Genomic DNA, 19,865 nt, shown 5'->3' with positions numbered 1-19,865 from the left:
ATGATATCTAAAATGCCGCGCGACACTGATCATTGCGAGAAACGACACACGTCTAAAACAAGAAGAAATCGACGAGCATTTCTTTTCTTTCACAAGATATAAATATTTAATTTTTAAATTTCCCTAGTACTAATTTTTAAATTTTCAAATTGCCTAATTCAGCAAAAACGTATAATATGAGGTGGTAGAGAAAATACTACCGTGAGATCGAAACACTCGCGAATTAATGTTTCTGCCGGAATGGAACGGGCGATCGATTGACTTGACGCCAACAGACATTCAACAAACGTTTGTTTCCCCACATAACACAGTCTTTTGTGCTGTGCAATAATTTGTGCATTAATAAATGCATTTGTGTAATGATTTAATTTGTTAATTTAATTTAATTTAATTTAATTTAATTTAATTTAATTTATTTTCGTCCCAGCTCCCCCCCTGTCGTCATCAAACGATGGGCCAGCCGTCGAGTTAAGAGCGAGCTCGGCGGTGGAAATGGCGATCGCCCCCGCTATAGAGGAGTGCCGGGTGATGTTTATTATTAGCGTTTATTATTAGACTATTATTAGCGAAAATAAACATGGTATGAATGAGGAACTTGATTCATTAAACGAAGAAATGATATACTGAAAATACATAATATTCCCAAAAGAATATATCTTCTTGTTTTTTTCTCTATTCATATTTATTTATATAAAATATCTTTACATACAATCTCTTATTCTTTTTCAGTGCCTGGAATTATTTCTTAATGGCTACATTTCTGAGAACGCCATACTAATATTGCAGCTAGTGATAGCAGTATTATTGACCCAAAACTCCCAAGCTCCCCAAGCTTGACGACCAATTTCAAATTTAATGTCTCCTCCGAAATATAGCCCAGTTTCTCCGCACAAGCCCCACTCGTGCGGAGGGTGCAGTTTGGAATATAAAAATTCCTGTGATCAGGTGGACTCGAACCCGGTTCCTCGGGGTTACGAGTCTGGCGCTTTACCATAAGACCACACTGCCATCCTCTGGGATGCATGGTCGGAGGGTAAGTCCTGCGACAAGCGACCAACTATGATTACCGTGAGACTAGGAACGTTCCCAACGGCCCACACGCGGCGTACACCAACCTCGGAGCTTCGACAATGTGGAAACCCATCGGTGGTAATCAAACAGAAAATTTAATCAAAGGAGGACCTCTAAAACTGGTTTTCTAAAATAAATGTAATACGAAACTTGTACCAATATTGCAGCTAGTGATAGCAGTATTATTAACCCAAAACTCCCAAGCTCCCCAAGCTTGACGACCAATTTCAAATTTAATGTCTCCTCCGAAATATAGCCCAGTTTCTCCGCATGAGCCCAACTCGTGCGGAGGGTGCAGTTTGGAATATAAAAATTCAGGTGGACTCAAACCCGGTTCCTTGGGATTACGAGTCTGGCGCTTTACCATAAGACCACACTGCCATCCTCTGGGATGTATGGTCGGAGGGTAAGTCCGGCGGCAAGCGACCAACCTCTGGGAACCTGGGGCCTCCTCCAAGTGTATTGTAAGTCCCCTCACCCGGTGTACCGGGGCTCTACCCGGGTGGAACTGTTATACCCCTTACTCGTGGGAATAACAATTGAATTGGACAAAAAGAAAAGTCCGAAGGCGCGAGCAGCTTGCATTGGATAAACTACAATCTGACTCATCCACCAGGTCGCGTCTCGTGGAAGCAAGCAATCACGAGAACGTACCGAAGTCCGGTTTAGTTCCCGTGGTGACATTGAACCGTTTGGACATCAAGACGGAGGTTTTACCTCCGACCCAGAGTCCATCAAAGAAGAAGAGGCAGATTTTTTTTACAGGTGTGGGCAAGTTGCAATTCAAAATTACTTATCCGTGCGGCGGTGTAAGTATTTCGTGCTGTGCAATAATTTGTGCATTAATAAATGCATTTGTGTAATGATTTAATTTGTTAATTTAATTTAATTTAATTTAATTTAATTTAATGTAATATTATTTAATTTCGTCCCAGCTCCCCCCCTGTCGTCATCAAACGATGGGCCAGCCGTCGAGTTAAGAGCGAGCTGGGCGGTGGAAATGGCGATCGACCCCGCTATAGAGGAGTGCTGGGTGGTGTACAGTGGGGAAGGAACAGCTCAGTACCCAGACAAGTAATTAAACTATATAAAAACCATGAATGTGCAAATTTTTACTTTTTAAGTAAAAAAGTGGGGTGAATGTTTTAATGTTTGTGTGTAAAATAATAAAATTTAATTAACAATAAATAAATAATATTTTTTGGGTAAGATCTATTTTTGAAAATTTTATTGAATTAGCAAATTAGTAATTAGTCACAAAAATTACTAATTACGTAAAAATTAATAATAGTTAGGTAAAAGTAAAGTACGCATTACAAAAAAAAGTTAATATGTCAGAGAAAAAATTTTAATTACGTAAAAATTTGTATAGTAAAAATATTTTCTTTATTATTAAAATAACTAATAGTTTGTAAAAAATAAATTATTACTTATTTGAAATTAATCATTACTGTTAATAAATAATAGAATGCATTCTATCATGATGGGACTAAGGATTCTGCTGATGCTGATGGTTAGCATGGTGATGGTTAGGGTGATTTTCGCCCAACATCACCCTTTTAAAATAGAAGAATCTAAAAAAAAACAACACCTTGACTAACAACACCTTCTTAGATAAAGAGCCAGAGAAAGACTACATAAAATGGAGGTACTACGTTGCACTGTTTTTTATATTAAGTGCACTCGGAACACCATGTCCTTTAAAATTAAAATTAAAAATTTCTTTCAGGGTTGCAGCTTTACTTATAATAGGAGGAATTATTTTCCTCGGTTTATTATTATGGTGTATAATAGCCGTAATAAAGATAAAGAAAATCATCAAGACGGAGGTTTTACCTCCGACCCAGAGTCCACCAAAGAAGAAAAGGCAGATTTTTTTTACAAGTGTGGGCAAGATGCAATTCAAAATTACTTATCCGTGCGACGGTGTAAGTATTTTGTGCTGAGCAATAATTTGTGCATTAATAAATGCATTTGCGTAATAATTTAATTTTTTAATTTAATTTTTTAATTTAATTTAATTTGATTTATGAATGAGGAACTTGATTCATTAAACGAAGAAATGATATATTGGAAATATGTAATATGTTTAAAAAAACATCAGCTTGCTATAAAGTAAGCAATTTTGCGAGTTGCAAATTTCTTTCAGTTTAGCAGATGTTCTGAAAATGCTGGCCCGAATACTTGTTATATTGCGGGCAGCCCGACTATCAGGAGAGTGCAACATCAACAATAAACGATATTCATTGATATTAATAATATCGGCTCGCGACGAACGCAAGTATCTCCCCCTCACCCATGAATAATCATCAGTATCAAAGAATTTATCATTCCCGAAGAAACTATAATTTGTTTTTAATTTTTGCCCACATATGTGACAATATTTTAAATCCAACAATGTTAATCCATATGTAAATACAACAATGTAAATAAAAATAAATACTATTAACTTTTGCTTATGCTTTTGTTTATAATCATCCAAAAGAATAATAAAAATTAAGATATAATGTTGGGATGTAAGATGCAATCGGGGCCACACCCATTGTAATCCTGTACTTCGTGTACAAATATATATTCTTGTTATTTGTTTTCATAAAAGCAATTGCAAGTTAATTATCCTCATTAATCCGAATCCCAGCAAAAGCTTTCCGCATCCGAAATACTAGTGCGCGACTTCGTGAAGGGCGTGGTCGATAACAACGCATTATCGTAGCGGAAGTACAGAGAGGCTGAGGATCGAGAGGAAGTATTACACGGCAACCGGAAGTCAACCGGGCCTATAAGCGTTCTTCGTAATCGCATTTAAAACTTTACACGCGAGTAATTACATTAAAAAAACCACGCGAGATTTATCATTTTTATGATAAAGAATTAAATGTTTCATTATCACATCGAAAATGTAACCGGGATCCCAGTAGTGGAAGATTTCTCCTGCGTAAAAAAAAAGCACTTGTAAAGGAGAGATGCAAATTTCAAACCGTTTACCTACATTACAGCTTGCAGCAACATACCGCACACAAGCTAGCAGCCGTGTATGTATACTTGTACTAATATTGCAGCTAGTGATAGCAGTATTATTGACCCAAAACTCCCAAGCTCCTTAAGCTTGAACCGTTTGGACATCAAGACGAAGGTTTTACCTCCGACCCAGAGTCCACCAAAGAAGAGGCAGATTTTTTAAACAGGTGTGGGCAAGATGCAATTTAAAATTACTTATCCGTGCGACGGTGTAAGTATTTTGTGCTATGCAATAATTTGTGCATTAATAAATGCATTTGTGTAATAATTTAATTTTTTAATTTAATTTAATTTAATTTAATTTAATTTAATTTAATTTTTTAGTATATAAATGTTGGAGACACATTTTTTCGACCCCTATAAATTGAGCTCTGTCTCAAGTCAGAGCACAGAAAGTACAAACGTCAGTATGAAAGCCATGGCCAATAATTTTATTAAAATTGTTTTTCCTGCCGGTGTATTTCTATTAGGAATTCTTTTCTTTATACATTCCGCACCAATGTACAGCTTTAAGAGAAGGATATATCCACAAGCAAGGGACGATCAAGGATAACAAGGCCAAACCAACCCATCTGCGTCCGCATCCTTCTTCTGTACTACAACTGATTTGACATTTTGTAATTTACTCGAATGTTGCACAATACTAATCAACTAAATCTTTAAGAGAGCGGAATAACTTTCGCATTTAATTAAAATGGCAGCGATATATAGTCGAGAATTATTGTTTACACCAATAATCATAATATAATCTTGATCTGATTATGTATTTTCCGGTTGTTCAAAGTGAATCATAGAATCATATCGCTGTCATTTTCACGATTAGTCTTTCAAGATTCGAGGATCTCAGACAACATACTGTTAACAGTGTAAAAATCTTTCTTCCGCACCGTAAATACTTGAATTGCATGCATAAATAGCGGCTACTGTATTGTCTCGTGCGCATGTCTAGCACGTGGGCGACGTTCAATAAAGGGGAGTACGGCGTTTCCGAACTACCGGCGTCATTCGCTCAACGTGCGTGGACCAATTCGGAAGTGTTTTGTCCGGAAAAGCGGCAGGAGCCAATTACAAATTAGAAGAAGAAGAAGAAGAGGGCGTTTCCGAACGTCCGAAGTAGGCTTACATCGATAGTCGTGTCCAGTCCTGCGAAGCGAGACCGCAGTATTTAAGTATCCGTTTTCGAAAAACTTGAACAATTACATTTTTCTAGAATAGAACAAAAAATTTATGTTAGATATGCTCTTCTATATATTAGAAGAGCAGAAACACGAGCGTGAAAACGGGACGGACGTCAAAATAGAAAGATAATATTCTTTATCTTACTAGTTATCACGACCGTGGCGATTTTCACGAAACACCCTGTCATAAAAGACTGCTGCCAGAAAAACTCTGGTCAGAGCGACAGCAAACAGAAGACATCAACAACTAATATCGTACTATAATCTTGTACTAATGTTGCAGCTAACAGTATTATTGACCCAAAACTCCCAAGCTCCCCAAGCTTAACGACCAATTTCAAATTTAATGTCTCCTCCGAAAGATAGCCCAGTTTCTCCGCACGAGCCCCACTCGTGCGGAGGGTGCAGTTTGGAATATAAAAATTCCTGTGATCAGGTGGACTCGAACCCGATTCCTCGTGAATTCGTGAATTCGCGGGAGTCGTTGGTGGCCGCGTTGAAACTCAGAATGGAGGGCCGCGGCCACGTGATGCCTACCGCACGTGAATAAGAATTAATAGCTTATAATATATACATTAATTATATACTTATTCTTATTCACGTCAAATGACGTGAATAAGAATAAGTATAGAATTATCAAATGATATACACACTTATCAAATGATATACACACACACGTACACGCAGGCAAACGAATGTATATATATGAATTATATTTAATTTATGTGTAGATACCGCTGGTGGGACATTCGTCGAAGGATTAGAAGATATATAAATCGCATAACCAGACCGTTTCGAAGGGATCCTGATATTCGACCTCTTGCCCGTGCTGGACCGCATTTAACAAACAGAGCCGTGCGAGAAGACGTACATTCGAAGAAAAAATTTAGTGTCTTTACTGTAATTGCATGTATTAAATCATTGCCTGATTCCATTTCCAAAAAGACATGTTAAATTAATACTCATCGAAGTTTATTGTTTCGCTTTTCTGCGAATTGGTTCTCTTATTGCGCTTACTTTTTTAATATTGCAGCTAGTGATAGCAGTATTATTGACCCAAAACTCCCAAGCTCCCCAATTATTGGGGAGCTATTGAGCGTCTAAAATTTATAAAAAGCTCCATAATTGTGAAGCAACATACATTAAGATTCATGGAGGTGTTGGGAAATACGTTGAATTGACAGTGATTAACAATTCGGTACGTAGGTATATGTACCCTGACCGTATCAATGATCGCATCCGTTCATTGATGCTTCATAGAACTGCTGTACGTAAATTTTATGAATTGAGTAAGAATTGGCACTTTGGTATCCCATTCTTCGGTCTTCATCGTTTCATGCTTACGCACTATTGCGTTCAACATTGCAAACGATATTGTTCAGCGTGTGATCGAGTTACGTGCAAGTGCTCCATCGAAGAATGTGGCGTGATCTAAAAAATATACTTCATATTTTTTGATATTGCAGCTAGTAGTAGCAGTATTATTGACCCAAAACTCCCAAGCTCCCCAAGCTTGACGACCAATTTCAAGTTTAATGTCGCCTCCGAAAGATAGCCCAGTTGTGGAGGTGCAGTTTGGAATATAAAAATTCCTGTGATCAGGTGGACTCGAACCCGGTTCCTCGGGGTTACGAGTCTGCCGCTTTACCACAAGACCACACTGCCATCCTCTGGAATGCATGGTCGGAGGGTAAGTCCGGCGGCAAGCGACCAACCTCTGGGAACCTGGGGCCACCCCCAAGTGTATTGTAAGTCCCCTCACCCGGTGTACAGGGGCTCTACCCGGGTGGAACTGTTATTCCCCTTACTCGCGGGAATAACAATGGAATTGGACAAAAAGAGAAGTCCGAAGGCGCGAGCAGCCTGCATTGGATGAACTACAATCTGACTCATCCACCAGGTCGCGTCTCGTGGAAGCAAGCAATTACGAGAACGTACCGGAGTCCGGTTTAGTTCCCGTGGTGACATTGAACCGTCTGGACATCAAGACGGAGGTTTTACACCGACCCAGAGTCCACCAAAGAAGAAGAGGCAGATTTTTTTAACAGATGTGGGCAAGATGCAACTCAAAATTACTTATCCGTGCGACGGTGTAAGTATTTTGTGCTGTGCAATAATTTGTACATTAATAAATGCATTTGTGTAATAATTTAATTTTTTAATTTAATTTAATTTAATTTAATTTAATTTAATTTAATTTAATTTTTTAGTATATAAAGGTTGGAGACACACATTTTTTCGACCCCTATAAATTAAGAAACATCTGCAATTAGTAGGGATCATTTTAGTAAAAAATTAAACGCTCCTATATCAACTCACACGGTGTCGTGTTACAGAATCCAACAACAACGTAACAATCTATATAATTCAATCCGAAGGGAAGGAGGATCCGAGAAATTTAATTTTGTATTTCGGCTGGATAGGCGTATTATCCATATGTATAATACGCTGCATTTGCGTATATGTATATGTTCGACATGTTATATGTGATATGTTCATATGTTCGACGACCCAGACGACCTTCGACGGTGCCCTATGTACAACGTGCCGAGACAAACACAACCGGAGATAATAATGAAAAATTAATTAATATTTTATTGTCCAAATATAAACTTCCTGTTTTAGCAGGACACTGGTTTTGTGTACTTGTACTAATATTGCAGCTAGTGATAGCAGTATTATTGACCCAAAACTCCCAAGCTCCCCAAGCTTGAACCGTTTGGACATCAAGACGGAGGTTTTACCTCCGACCCAGAGTCCACCAAAGAAGAAGAGGCAGATTTTTTAAACAGGTGTGGGCAAGATGCAATTTAAAATTACTTATCCGTGCGACGGTGTGCTCACTAGTAGCACATTCAGAACATATCGATAAATCGGTAATTTGCACGTACCATGTTGAATGACAAATGAGATTGTATGCTGGTCGTACATAATCATGAGCGTAGTCGCCGTAATAAACTGGCGTTGGTAAGGGCAGCGGCTGTCTAGGCGGGGGCGGTGAATTTTGCGGAATCGGGATCATGGGGCGCTCACCTACTATATGGTGACGGAAAAAGGGCTCGTCAAGATAATCATATGCTGAGGCGCTCCGCAGGAAGTATTTTGTGTTATGCAATAATTTGTGCATTAATAAATGCATTTGTGTAATAATTTAATTTTTTAATTTAATTTAATTTAATTTAATTTTTTAGTATATAAATGTTGGAGACACACATTTTTTCGACCCCTATAAATTCAGCTCTGTCTCAGGTCAGAGCACAGAAGGTACAAACGTCAGTATGAAAGCCATGGCCAATAATTTTATTGAAATTGTTTTTCCCGCCGGTGTATTTCTATTAGGAATTCTTTTCTTTATAGGAACACCCTAACGGCGGAAAAGAAAAAGCAGCTATATTTCTACATCTTCGACTCAAAGTGGGGACGCCGAGCGCGTCGCCACTATCTTTTAGAATTATGGCAAGAGACTCGAGAGGACAAGAGATAGAAAAGATTTATTCTCCTCCATATGATATTTTCGATATGACCTATATATTTGGTCTCCAAACTTCCCGTTTTAGCAGGATACTGGATTTGTGTACTTGTACTAATATTGCAGCTAGTGATAGCAGTATTATTAACCCAAAACTCCCAAGCTCCCCAAGCTTGACGACCAATTTCAAATTTAATGTCTCCTCCGAAAGATAGCCCAGTTTCTCCCCACTCAAAGTGATAAGAATTATTCCTCGTTTGAACAAATGCGTGTCATATACAGCGTGTTGATACAGCCCGTATCAACTTCCAAGTAACAAGTAGTATAGAAAATTATTGTGATGACAGGTAAAATATTATATATTGTAAGCAAAAGCGTAAAGAGAATGTACTATCATGCATAAACCTTTATTTGTTGCCGTTAATCATCGTTAATCATCAGGAAACGAAACGACATTTTCCTTGCTTTTTATAGCGTCATATTATTTTATGTTTAAGAATATGTTCGCATGACCGTAATAAAAATCAGTGTTTCTGAAAAAATCAAGTTGAATCGAACCTAACGATAAAAGAGGTATCGAGTGCCGTTTTAATTTTATTACTTAAATGAGCGGTGAATTTATAATATACGGGTCTCTTGGATTATGTACCCCCTTGTTCCATATTAAATTTGTAATCTGTGTAAAGCGGATCTGTGGCTGATAACCATCAGATGAAACAATTGTTGTGAATGTTCTTTAAAACAGATTTAAATAACGGTAGAACTGAAAACTTGAACCGATTTGGAATTTTAGAGAATGTTTGGTCTCAATAACTTCAGTATAGGATTGTAATTATTGCGCTTTGACATAAATCATTCTAATAGTATTATGTCCTCGCAGAATAAGTAGATACATATATATATTGAAATATATGGTTCAATTAAAACCATAATAGAATTGATCCATAATATAATATGAATTATTCTAAGTTTTTTTTCTATTAGCGGGTTAAAGGCCTCCGCACAGAAATGTGCGTAACACATTAACGTTAAGTACTTAAAAGGTTTTTGAAATTCCGCTATTAAAAAGAATTTTAAAACCATTTATTTGTCAAATACGCAAAAGTAAGCTACGCTACGCGTACGCTTTACGTTTAAGTTTACGCTTAAGTTTATGGTCAGTACTTAATATAATGTAACGTGTTATGGACATTCTTGTGTGGAGGTTCTTCATCATCGGCCTAATCTTCATTTGTATAAACATTTGTAATTAAAATAAATTAATGTGACTTATATAAAATTAAACTGATATCGGTAATCAATTGTTTTCAGTAGTTTGTATTTTTAGTATTAAATAGAAATCACATTGAGCGGTATTCATAGTCGGATCTTATTTCAAGACAGTCTTAAGTAATGTCTTAAGATGCTAATACGATCATTTGATTGGCTGAACGGAGTCTTAAGACTGCTTTTGACCGGATTTAAGACCGGATCTTAAATATAAGATGACTATGAATACCGGCCGTTGTAATATCGAATAATAATCGAATGGTAAAAGTAAAAACAGAATGTAACTAAAAAATTAATATTAGGCCGATAATTTATTCAATAACAAAAAATGTCATATTCATTATCGTGTTCTGCATGCATATTAATTTCTTATATTTAATTTTTAAAGCTTTTAAAAAATTTACTATCGCGACAGAAGTGTAATAAATCTGATTTCTTTTTACTTTTTTTAATTCACAAATATGTGTCTTATACAGAGCACTTGAACTGTTTGCAGCTCTGATTCTAACACCGTACCACGGTGACCAATTTATAACACTTCTGCTTCGGTTTTCACATGAAGATTGATTGGTACTTCACCATATCGATGATAAACTTGTATTTTGATTGCAGCCGAGATAACCAATGAAGTACAGAATGTGAAGAGCTGGTTGGACACCATAGTGACAGTATCCGACTTGCTCCTTGTCTTCTGCTGCATCATCTGCCGAATGAACAGCAATGAACTTGGATCGCCGATCACCATCTCACCAATTTTTCTTGCATCTCTGTGAAAAGAATGACGTAATCAGTTAATGTTTTAAAACCGGTTTCGGTTTTTACTAACAATAAGTCCTTTTCAACTAATTCAGTCCAATTTATTAATATTAATAGTTAATATATTTAAATCTCTCTGCAATTATTACAAAATATTAATAATTCAAAACTAAGTCTACAAATGCTTCTTTTTCTATGTAATTTTTCTACCACATTATTAATATATTCACTTACTATTGGAAAATTTAAAACTTTACGAGATAGCTAGATTCATATTCATTTCTAAATTATTGCAACTGTCGTATTAAGGCATTTATCGTTCCTTTCAATTTCATATTGACTACTTCATTTTTAATTTACTTCATTTTTAATCTTTTTCTTACATTTCTAACATTTCGTTACTTTTTCAATTCATTATTAAACAAAATAATATTACAACTTAAATTAACATTTGAAATGTTTTTTACAAATAAATCTTTGATACATTTAATAAAAGATATAAAACTGGAACAATTAAAAGCTTACATTGACATTAGAGAAAAGTACCAGATTTCTTATTCCAACTTTAATATCTAAGATATCTTAATCGAATGTTCAGTTGAGTGAAATCTTTGGATAAGATATTTGGTAATGTCTCAATGTCTATATATCGTAGAATGAGGCAAGAACCGTATCCTTGTCTCTTTCTAATGAGATAGGGGATATCCGTATCTCCTCTCTCATATGTGCCTGCATATTTTTTTGTTTGTTTTCAAAAGCTAGCCAAGTTTAGTCACTAGAAAATGTTTTCTTTAACTAAATATCAGATCTTAGAAACTTCTCTTACCTTGAAAAGTTTCCTTTCTAATCCTTTCCTTTTCTTTTTTAAGCTGATCAGTTTTTAGGTAGATAATGTATATTATTATAATTATACATATATCACATTATGTCTTTGTCCCTCGTTTTTGATAATCTATAAAAAAAAAATAACAGAAACATTATTTCTATATAATTCTTCTGCTTTTCAAATCTTCTGTTTTAACTACTTTATTAAACTGGTAGTAACAATTTTTATAAAAAACCTATTACGCATGAAAAAATTAATCATTATATTGACAATAAACCTACTTGACTTTTTTTTTCTCTGCCCCTTCTAGATTTGATACATTGTGCTTGGTGTCACTCACGTATGTATCATTCCTTTTTTCCAAGAGAGACATAACCTTGCCAGTAGCTTTGTCTTGACTACATCTTCCTATTAACATATCAGTTTATAACATGTAATTAAAATTTTATAAATATTAACGTGACATGGTATAACACTCATCTTATTTGTCATTAATATACTATAAAAAATATTAAAGCAACCTGAAAGGTATCGCTGCATGGTCTCCTCCAGGTATCTTTCTCACACCTTGGGCTGCGTTTGGATTCCCCACCCGAGTGCTAAAAATCCTATAGTATGTTACGTGCACTATAGATTTTCAGCACCCAGGTGGGAGAATCGGAACGCACCCTTGGATATGATGCTCGGTGAAACGTTTAGATGATATCATACGACGAGTGGTTCGCCCTGGGCCTGGGCCTTTATTTTGAGCAGCCCTGCTTGACGGCCATTTTTAAGAAGAAGTTTAGGTGATATCCTGTGATATCTCCAACTGTGACTGATTACATTCCAGATGCCCAATGATTCTATTCCCTCGCTACCTCACTGTCTCGCTAAAGATGGACGTGCGGGGTGTGGGGCCATGACACGAGAATCTGCCCAAATTCACAATCAGATAAATAAATTAAATCGCGGCAAATAGATTTTTGATTGCGTAATTAATATTATTTCATACTCGATAGTATATTTTTAAACACGATAAAAATATGCCTTCTACGACCGGCCAGCTCAGCAAACTGCGCGTCACGGCTTCTGCACACAGGACGCGGAAACGCTTCAACGCTTGCCGCGCGGCAAGAAGCGACGCGGTAGCCAATAAACTTTGGTTCTTACGGAAAAGCAACTCGTTGATTGGCTATCGCGTCGCTTGTTGCCGCGCGGCAAGCGTTTCCGCGTCCTGTGTGCAGTAACCATCAGAGTATTATAATGCCGGTCTTGAAACGCAATCTCAAAAGCTAAAGCCATAATAGTACGCGTAATTAAATTGATAATTACTTCAATAACCACGATACTAAATAATCGTCTTTTAGAAACGAACTGTAAATGACTTATTGTGATTGACCACATTCCAGACGCTCAATGATTATATCGAAAGCGACGCCCAGCCCGGCCGGCCCGGCCTAGCCGGAGGAGCGTCTCTTTCACAATTCGACCATTGAGGCTGATATTTTTAAAAATTTGACGATAAATGTAACAGGAAACTTTATATCAGAATTATAACTCGAAATCCGAAGCAAATCGTTATACCTGGTTACTCTTGGTCGCTCTGATACAGTCTTCTTCTCCGTGGATTTTCGGCTTCTGAAGCGTAGCGTCCGTAACGTACCGCTACTCGCACCGTAATGGAAGCAAACAGAAGCTGGGAGCTGGGAGGAGACCCGCGTTTAATTTATTGATTATTCGAAACGCTCAACAATTCTTTAATATGATTGGCTCGTACACTCAGATCTAAGGGCAAGGATCAATACTATCGTTAACTGCGTTCGAGCCCCTGTACTTTGGGGCTCAGCCGGGTCAGCGGAAAATTCCGCTGCTCATGCGTGCCTCGCGACGCACTTTTCACACATGCGCGTGCGACTTCAATAGCTTAATGAAATATCAAGTTTGTGAAAAAAGGGGTGCTTTTAGGTCCCCTATTTAGACATTCAAGTAATATGTACAGTTAAAAAATTTAATTAATAGTGAAAAGGAAAATAACTTAAAGAAAGTGAGCGTCAAGTGAAGCATGTACATACGAAGCATATTTGGAAATACAGTAAAGTTGACTATTCAATATGAAATATCAACATAAAAATGATAAGAGATATAAAAGGAAGAGTGTTTAAAAATAACTTTGCAGTCACATTTTTAGGCACAAAATAAAATCCTCTGTAGGATGGGGAGTTAACCATCCTTTAAAAATATTTCCATTTAGCCAAATATTTTTAAATTCTCTAAATATTTTAATTTAATAGCTCCTTTTCCAATATTTAAATCCATATTATATATTTAGAAAATAAAGAAATAATAAATAATACTTTAAATTAGTGATACTTACGTATTAGCTTATCTTCGTGCTTCGAACTTGCTAGAAAAGACTTTGCGCCCATATGTTACGTACATACTACACCGTTGGGTCTCGCGGCTCGCCGCCGTCATCTCGGGATCAATAATCGAGCCCCTCATTTCGCACGTATGTATGTGAGAAAAGTGACATATGTGTGGTAACCATAGTAACCGTGAAAAGAAGATGCTTGCCGCGCAGCAAGGGACGCGATAGCCAATCAACATGCCGGTTTTCCGTAAGAACCAAAATAAGTTTATAGGCTGTACCGCATCGCTTTTGGCTGTGCTTCCTCGTCCTGTGTGCAGGATGAGAAACGGTTTTTTGAAAGTTTTTTCCATACTTATCATTCTGGAATTAAATTCTTATTCCAATACACTTATATATCATGTAAATGAGTATAATTAAAATAAGATATGTTATATGCGGGTTTGGCTGGGTACTGAAGTTCGTTGATTGATAGGATTCATTTAAAAAAAAAAAAAATGTGTGCAGGAGCCATAAAGGCAGGAATGTGTTAATTACATGTCTAATTTGAAGGAAAAACAATGATACATATAAGATTTAACTACATATTAATTAGTTTACCAACAACCGGTCCTTAATATGATTGATTCTTTCCTTTAGTTCTTCGCAGGCCAGGATCTAAGTGCACGAACCAATCATATTAAAAAATTATTGAGCGTTTACCGAGCTGCAGTTTCCGCAGCCAATCAGGCCCTGCGCACAAGTACATATTAGGAATAAGAATAGATATTAAATATTAGGGATATATAAATGAATATTCTCATAATAAATATTTTAAATATTAGGATATGTAAATGTGAGAATATTCCTATATTTATATCTTATATTTTATTTTTTTTTATTATGCGTTTCGTTTAATTATTATTTCTAATTCCAATATTCCCCTAATTTTCAATATTTATTCTTATTTCTAATATTGTGCGCAGGGTCACGGACCGCAGGGTCTCATATACAAACGCTCGATAAAAGCTTTTGTTTGACGTCGATAAATTTTGAGAGTCGATTAGTCGATAATAGCGATCGACTTCCATGACTCACATATCTCGTAAACACTCGAAGAGGAACGAGATCAACCGACAACGAGATTGAAGACCTGAACGCGAACGAGCGAGAGCGAGAGAACAGAGAACAGAGAAGTAGGATTTGTCAAAAGTTGCGCTGGAGCTGTCGCAGGCCGATTGACGAGTACGGATTATTCTGCGCGTATACGTGGTGAAAAACTCCGGGAAGGCGAGAACGCGAGTTTCGTCACGAGTTACAAGATGTTTCGCAGCTCGACGAATTTTGATAAATTATTAGGTAAGCTCTTCTTTGAAATCTGTCTCCAAAATGTCGGAGCTTTCTAAAGCCGTCATTAATCGTTCGTAGATAAGGCGACGAGTCATCTGCAGTTGGAACCAGACTGGCCTACAATTATGCAAATTTGTGATCTTATACGTCAGAGCGATGTTCAGTAAGCATAATTTTTTTTATGTAAAGTACACTTTCATCTTTCGCTAAATAATTGGGGTGTAGCGACACAACACTGTTGATTATGTCCCACATTGGAAAAGTCGTATTAGATGTATTATTACCGCTATTTGTTTCTAAACTATTTGTTTTGTATATTTAGGCCAAAAATTGCACTCACCGCTATAAAGAAGAAGATGATAAACTGTAACCCTCATGTAGCACTGTACGCCTTACTGGTAAGAAACATAACGTAATTTTTTTTAAAAAGATTATTAGATTTATTATTTTTATATTTATTAATGTGTTTTTACTTAGGTACTGGAATCTTGTGTGAAAAATTGTGGGACGTTGATTCACGATGAGATAGCTACCAAACAGTATATGGAGCAATTGAAAGAATTAGTTAAAACCTCTCCGCACGAGAACGTTAGACATAAAATTTTGGAGCTAATACAAGCTTGGGGTCACGCATTTCGTCACAGTCCTAAATATAGGACAGTTCAGGTGACAAATTATTGCTATTTACAATACTTGCTACAATTTAGTTATCAGTATAAAATGTTGTCTATTTCATTCTTCTAATTATTATTATTTTTTTCTTTTTGCAGGATACGTTAAATATAATGAGAGCCGAAGGTTATCAATTTCCTGTTTTGAAAGAAAGCGACGCTATGTTTAGAGCAGACACTGCGCCCGCATGGGCGGATGGCGAGGTGTGCCATCGGTGTCGCGTAACTTTCAGCATGGTTCAACGGAAGCATCATTGCAGAGCATGCGGTCAAGTCTTTTGCGGCCAGTGTTCGAGTAAAGTCTCTACTTTGCCCAAATTCGGAATTGAGAAAGAAGTGCGAGTTTGCGAAGCTTGTTACGAACAAGTTAACAAGTTGGTGAAAACTCCTTATTTCATTTGTCGCGATTTATATTATTCGGATAGTTTTTTAAACGTCATAGTTTTTCAGACCATCTACAACACAAGCCAAAGATACCGATCTTCCAGTGGAGTATCTCAAAAGCACTTTGGCTCAGCAGCAACAGGCAAGTTTTGCTGCTTATTGTACTTGTATTTTACTGAATAGTAAATATAATGACTAACATTTATATGTGAATGTCATGTAAGACACTAATTATTTTTTTAAAAATAATTTACAATTAAATGGTTCGTCAGTTTTCTTAAATTAAATGTGATCTGAAGATTATCACGTAAATATCTTTGCTATTTTAAATAATAAAAAAAAATTAAGACTACAAAATTGTATGATTTTGAGACATGAGATGCAATGGCAATGCTTTTATTATATGTAGAGGTACGAAGATTTCAAGGGCAACTCAATTTTTTTAAATGGATTTTTCTTATATAATATGATTTCTCTAGTTATTCTGTAAGATGGAACGTACTATACGTTCAAGACTGTGTATGTATATTCATTTATAATCAAATTAGTAGTTAAAAATGGCTTCTCCAGTGTCTTGTTCGCAGGTACTTTTGTCCATTATTTAAAGTAATTGTAATACTATTGCATATTATATAGTAATTCATGCATATTAGTAAAATGAATTATATACATATATAATATTTGTTATTAATAGTTTATCTTGTTATAGGTTCCAGCTCGAAAAACAGAAGAAGAACTGCGAGAAGAGGAAGAATTAAATTTGGCAATAGCCCTAAGTCAGAGTGAAGCTGAACAAAAAGAAAAAGAAAAGAAACGTACTACAAGTGTTATAAAGTCCAATCCAACTCCCATAACTAGAACAACATATTCTCCACCACCATCGCCCGTAAGTTTATCGTAGTTTCTATTGAATCTATTACATCAAATTGTTATTTATTAACAATTTGGCCGGTATTCATAGTCGGTTCTTATATTTAAGACCATCTTAAATACAATCTTAAGATGTCATTAACCAATCACAGAACCGTATTAGCATCTTAAGATATTACTTAAGACGGTCTTGAAATAAGATCTGATTATGAATACAGGCCTTTATCTTGTTTCATGAATTCAGTTGAATGTTATGTGAACATAAATTATTATTATTTTAATTTCTTGTGAAGTTTCTAGATGTAAAGTCTCTACAATTAGTCTAATTTTTCTGATTAGGGTCCTAGCCCGTTGCAGGTGCAAGATGATGACGAGATTGAACCTGAACTTGCTAAATATCTAAATCGCAAGTATTGGGAACATAGGCAAACTGTAAACGAGGAGCATGGATCAAGAGTGGATGTGACTAGTCCATCTGCGCCTAACATAAGCAGCCCGATGCCCCAAAAACTTGTATTAGTAAAACAGGAAAATGGCGAAATCGATACTCAAATGGAAGAATTTGTGGGTGGTTTAAGATCTCAGGTCGAAATTTTCGTCAACAGGATGAAAAGCAACTCTTCGCGAGGCAGATCAATTGCTAACGATAGTTCAGTTCAGACTTTATTTATGAATATAACAGCTATGCATTCCAGGTATGTTCAAAATCAAATTATACTTTATTTCTGTGATATATTGGATTTTTTATTTTGATCATAGAAAATAATGGTTTTTTAAATAGATTATTGAGATATATCCAAGAACAAGATGACAGTAGAGTGTATTACGAAGGCTTGCAAGATAAATTAACTCAGATGAAAGATGCTAGAGCTGCTTTGGACGCGCTCCGAGATGAACATAAAGAGAAATTACGCCGAAGAGCAGAAGAAGCTGAGAGACAGCGGCAGATGCTGATGGCGCAAAAACTGGCAATCATGCGAAAGAAGAAGCAAGAATACTTACAATATCAACGCCAATTAGCTTTACGAAAGATTCAAGAACAAGAAAGGGAAATGCAAATGCGTCAAGAGCAACAGAAACAGCAATATATAATGGGTAATTTTTAATTTTGCTATTTACAATTATTATGCATTCTTCAATCGATTTTATCTTCATTTAAAAAACCATATCTACCTTATGTTTATTCTATTTTTGCAGGAGGTTATCAAGCAGTTTCTGAGTTTATGGGACCTTCTCAAGGATCACCTGTTCGTCATGTCCACTATCCGACTGCTGGAGCTAATTACAATCCTATGTCACCCACGAATCAAGGAGTTTATATGTATGGACAACCAGCCATGGGTCAATATCCTATGCAAGGCTATAATATGCCACCGATGAATACTTTGCCAGTGCACATGATGCCATCGCTTCCTAATCCGGAGCAACAATCAGATCCATCGATCCAAGGACAAGAGAATATAGGTCGCGTGTCTATACCAGGCCCGGGAATAGTAAGTTTGCGAACTTTTAAACGTCTTTGTCGATTCTTTTTATTGATAAAACCTAAGTGTGAATATTATTCTTTTAGATGCCGCCTCAAATGCCACCTATTCAACAGCTTCAGCCACCGAGCAATCGTCAGATTGGATCTCAACAAGGTCCCGCGGTACACGTGTTGCCAGGACAAGCTCAGGCAGGCAGACATATATCACCTCAACAAGGCGCCTCACCTCAAATGCCGCAGCAGGCCCCTCCTCCGACTCAAATCGGATTACCTCCGATACCTCCAGGGCACCTGGGTCCTTCATCAGGCCCGATAGTTGCGGGTGTACCGCAAATGGGATCGCAACAACCGTCTACGTTGCCTGGTCAAGGACCCTCAATATCAACCCATATTTCCAATACTGCTATTTCGTCCAATCAACCTTCGAGTGTTATTCAAGTGCCTGCTGGAGCTAACAGCGGACCTGTTCCTGCAACGGGTCAAACTTTACCTGGCCCCCAAACGTCCGGTGTACCAACGATGCAAGGAATGGCCCAAATTCCTGCCGCGCAGTCAATGCCATTTCAACCTGCTCCTCCAGTCCCGACTACAACCAATGAAACTTCGCGAGCTGCAGAAGATACAAAACCTAGAACGGCAGAGCTAATTTCTTTCGATTGAATAAATTGAATATTGTATGTAATACATTTAAAGTAACAGAAAAAAATGTTTTACTTTTCCTTCTAATTAGAACATTGTAAAGTTAAGACAGTTATAACAGTTGCTTATTTTACTGAATAAAATTCTGGCAATAAAGCCATATAATTTTACGTTTGTTGATTATTGACATAATACTAAACTGTTTTTAAGAAATATATTAGAACAGAACGAAATACGAACATGTATTTAATGGAATATTATATTAACAGGGTAGAGAAAAGATATGAATCCGGTTAGTTTTATATACACTTGTGCAATTTACGATACCAAACAAAACTGTTTCTTGCTATATTGTTCTTAAAAAAAAATCTGTTTATAATAAACATATATCTATGCATGTACAGGATATCCTTCAACATATGAAATAAAGACACGATTTCTAATACAACAATTTGGTTAGTGTATATTTTTATATTCAACTCTTAAGTATTTAAGTCTTGTGTTTTACAGTCATTCGCAAAAGATTTTCAAGAATTTATTTTAGATATG

At 36.5% G+C, this 19,865-nt stretch overlaps 2 protein-coding genes across 2 annotated transcripts in view; one reads left to right on the top strand and one right to left on the bottom strand.

Moving 5' to 3' along the window:
• LOC139776023 (aminopeptidase N-like) overlaps nucleotides 1-13,283 on the bottom strand; it is a 33,708-nt gene extending 20,425 nt beyond the window's left edge. Inside the window, exons 1-5 of the mRNA XM_071712423.1 lie at nucleotides 13,154-13,283; nucleotides 12,109-12,501; nucleotides 11,869-11,995; nucleotides 11,588-11,713; nucleotides 10,585-10,772 (exon numbers count right to left, since the gene is read on the bottom strand). Of these exons, the coding sequence (XP_071568524.1) occupies nucleotides 10,585-10,587 (3 nt within the window). The 5' untranslated portion in view covers nucleotides 10,588-10,772; nucleotides 11,588-11,713; nucleotides 11,869-11,995; nucleotides 12,109-12,501; nucleotides 13,154-13,283. The remainder of the gene's footprint in view (nucleotides 1-10,584; nucleotides 10,773-11,587; nucleotides 11,714-11,868; nucleotides 11,996-12,108; nucleotides 12,502-13,153) is intronic.
• A 1,770-nt stretch (nucleotides 13,284-15,053) lies between these two features.
• On the top strand, nucleotides 15,054-19,767 carry Hrs (Hepatocyte growth factor regulated tyrosine kinase substrate). Its single transcript, XM_071712477.1, has 11 exons — nucleotides 15,054-15,275; nucleotides 15,345-15,429; nucleotides 15,589-15,664; nucleotides 15,744-15,932; nucleotides 16,037-16,311; nucleotides 16,388-16,463; nucleotides 17,031-17,207; nucleotides 17,531-17,886; nucleotides 17,973-18,286; nucleotides 18,389-18,684; nucleotides 18,762-19,767. The coding sequence occupies exons 1-11, from the start codon at nucleotides 15,239-15,241 to the stop codon at nucleotides 19,335-19,337; spliced, it is 2,457 nt and encodes an 818-aa protein (XP_071568578.1). The 5' UTR covers nucleotides 15,054-15,238; the 3' UTR covers nucleotides 19,338-19,767.
• Nucleotides 19,768-19,865: the final 98 nt, after the last annotated feature.

The sequence above is a fragment of the Temnothorax nylanderi genome, unplaced genomic scaffold (assembly GCF_030848795.1).
Source record: "Temnothorax nylanderi isolate EJ_2023f unplaced genomic scaffold, tnyl_v1.0 TNYL_tig0110_pilon, whole genome shotgun sequence".
NCBI lineage: Eukaryota > Metazoa > Arthropoda > Insecta > Hymenoptera > Formicidae > Temnothorax > Temnothorax nylanderi.
Note: the sequence above shows the minus strand (reverse complement) of the source record. Positions and strands in the feature narration are given on the sequence as shown.